The following is a 3,168-nucleotide window of genomic DNA, read 5'->3' as shown; positions in this document are numbered from 1 at the left end:
TGCTTCTGGAGAGCAGAATTATTGCTACATTCTTAACCTTGCAAAACCATGTGAGGTCTTGACATTTGTATAAGCCATCAGAACCTTTCCCTCAGGAATTCCATCATGCTCTAGCCAACTCTATATCAACACCTCTCCAGCTGCTCAGTGTACCCAAGATAAAACTGAAGAGAAATATTTCCCAGGCTCTCCTGTGCCCTTCTCTCCTAGAGTTGCTAATGGTCCCCTACAAGATTGGTGTTTTAGAAGCAGCTGCAAGGAGAAAATGACACACATAGCTGCAGAAGAAAGCAGCAGCAAAGCAATTCATAGCTCATCAAGAAAGCAAGATTTTGGACCAAACCAGCCAAGGTTTCCAACCTACCTCTTTCATTGGGCTCATATTTCTGAATTAAGGCAGGGGCAGCAACAACAGCATCTTCTTCTTGCTGTGTTTCATAGAGGAACCTCACCAGGTTCTGGCAGGACATGAACCCTTCTGTGTCTGAGTATTTTTGGAAGATCTTGTCTATTTCCTTCCTCTCTGTCAATATCTTGTAAAATTCCTCTATCTCATCATCCTCCAGAGCCTCTGTTTTGGACTTGTCACAGTGCTGTAAACGTAGAGGGGAGAAGGAGTGAAAACCTTCTTTCCTTCTGGCATATGCCAGCCGTAATCTGCACCAGGGCTATACAACGCAGAACACAAAATAATTGGACAAAGTTACTGGCCAGTAAATGAGAAGCACTTGGTCAATGACAATGGTTCTCATCGACAAGGCCAACGGTCATATAACAGTTATAATTATTATTATTATTATTATTATTTAGTCATATTATCAGTGTGCCAAAAAGCATCAGGCATGGCCTTGAGCTCCAATGCACTGTGTACTGTGCAAACCATAAGTTAAAAGGACAGCTCCTGACATTCTAAGTATAAATCAAAGCTCAAGAGAAATGTACCTCTTGATCACAAGAGGTGGAGGAATATAGGGAAACAATTAACTCAATTCATCTTAAACTACTGACAGAGACCACAGCCTAAAATCCAGTAAGTAAGATGAAAAGGGCCTTCCCCTTGATTTTAGTGAGTTTAAGCTCAGGCCTCCAGAGACTGTCAAGGCTACTAGTAGGGATGGTTGCAAAGATGGCATCAAAACTGACTCCAAAAAAATTCCTGCTAAATATGTGTATGTTTAGGTATGAAAAAATCCCCTTTCCATGGAACTTTTCCATTCTTATTCAAAAACCACCAAGTAACAAAATTTCCACAAAATTTCAAATCGACTTCTCAAGGAGCTGTAATTCAAATTCTTCATGTCCCCACATTCCTCTGTGGTTTGAACTTCTCCAATAGATAAGAGCTGTGACAAGAGAACCACAGTCAAAGGACTTGGTTGACCATGAAAGATTAGGAGTTTAAGATATGCATGTTAATGTCTCCGTGAAGGACAAGAGCTTTTCCAACAACAAATACTTCCAGTTTATTTAAAATATTCTTGGATTCAATTTTTCATCAGTAATTACAATTTTTCTGTGGCAAATCCTGCTATGAATTTTGTTGTTTGTTCCTAGCAGAATTCTTCAGGGAGAGGTGAACAACTATTTTTCAATTGTCTCTGGGATGTAAACCTCTGCATTAAATACAGGCTGAGTAAAACAAGATGCAATGGAAAGCAAGAGTCTATCTTAGAAGAATCACTTATGGGCAGGTACCATTATACCATTTCCAAGTGTTTTTCCCTGCAGATTTCAGCAGTCAACCCACTTCTAGTTAATGTCTTGTTATTATGATGATTCCCTCTCCCTCAATATCTAAAGCAAGTAAACAGACCAGTGGTGTGTTGGTGTCCTCATCTCACACAGCCCACTCACATCTTACATTTTAGGTAAGTCTGAAAAATTTCATTTTTGGCATGATTGCCAAAACCCCTGCAGGACATGGCTTGCCTTACTTAGTCTTTGGCCTAAGAACTTCTCTTCTTCCTGAACTTGGAATGGACAGTGTGCTCCAGGCCACTCAGAGGAGGTTATGGTGCATTTCATTTCACCCTTGCTACGGACAAGTTGCTACCCGTCACTATGACTTAGCTGACAGATGGTAACTTGTCAAACCAGAGGAATTAAATTTCTTTCTGTCTTTGATCTCTTGTGACAGATAGAGCTGTTGTCCTGAGGTTTACGACCAAAATGCATGTATCAGTTTAACCAGTCATAATACTAATCTCAATTTAACTCTGCTAATAATCTCAGTGATACCTACGGTGCCTTTGGCAGTGCCCCAAGCAAGATGATAATGAGGGACTTTCATCCCCTGCAGATCCTCCACTGGAGTCCTTCACTACCTGTTTATGGTGCATAGACAAAACTAAACAAAATTATCATGATGCACAGCATTTCACAAACAGAACTCATAGCAAAAAATTCAACTTGTCCTGACTTCAGTATCTTCAGAACTTCAGGTTCATCTCAGGGAAAGGATAACCTGTGAAATGCTCAGTACTAGAGACATCTTCAAATTAAGTTTGAGTAGTCCAGGAATTGTCTTTTCCTTGCTGTCTTCCATGTCTATGATCCTGTGCTGTGGCTTTGGCAGATCTCACAAACTAAGCTGAGCATGATGCTTATCAACTGAAAAAGGAATATAAAGAGGAAAACCAACTGGTGGAGACTGCGGGGATGCCGTGAATGACAGACGTATTTTTCTTTCAGATACAACAGGGAAAATGACATGATATTAATTCTAGAAAACTGGCATTATAAGTGATGTGCCTTGGGAAGTTTGTTCATCAGCGGCCATTAAAGGTTGTGATGGAAATAGGACAACAGCATTGGCATCACAGTCATATTCCAGGACCGATCAGATGCAAGGTATAAAAGTGAGCTCCTTCTGCTTGGGCTACAAGAGCTCCAAATTAGAAAGAGAACCTCAAGCCAAAATACTGTGGTTTGCCTCACTTGCATGGATCACGAACCATGAGTCCTGAACGAACCTCAGCCTGCCAGAAAAAGTCAGACTCTTTCTGATGCACCAGAAGGAATATTCGGGTTGAAATGAAGTGAACAATTTCACCTTTTTAATATGCTTTAATGTCTTTCAGGCCATCTAAGTTTAGGTAGTATGAAAACTGAAAATGTAATTGCTTTAGAAGCAAGACAGACTCTTCCTGGGGGCAATTCAGCCCACAA

General features: G+C 40.5%; 1 protein-coding gene across 1 annotated transcript in view; it reads right to left on the bottom strand.

Annotated features, from left to right (window-relative positions):
* The window catches only part of PLCD1 (phospholipase C delta 1), a 46,789-nt gene that overhangs the window by 20,226 nt on the left and 23,395 nt on the right, over positions 1–3,168 (bottom strand). Inside the window, exon 5 of the mRNA XM_010169947.1 lies at positions 365–593. Coding sequence (XP_010168249.1) covers positions 365–593 — 229 coding nt within the window. The remainder of the gene's footprint in view (positions 1–364; positions 594–3,168) is intronic.

This window comes from Antrostomus carolinensis, unplaced genomic scaffold, assembly GCF_000700745.2.
Source record: "Antrostomus carolinensis isolate BGI_N321 unplaced genomic scaffold, ASM70074v2 scaffold15876, whole genome shotgun sequence".
NCBI lineage: Eukaryota > Metazoa > Chordata > Aves > Caprimulgiformes > Caprimulgidae > Antrostomus > Antrostomus carolinensis.
The sequence above is the reverse complement of the archived record's forward strand: the minus strand, read 5'-3'. Positions and strand labels throughout refer to the sequence as shown.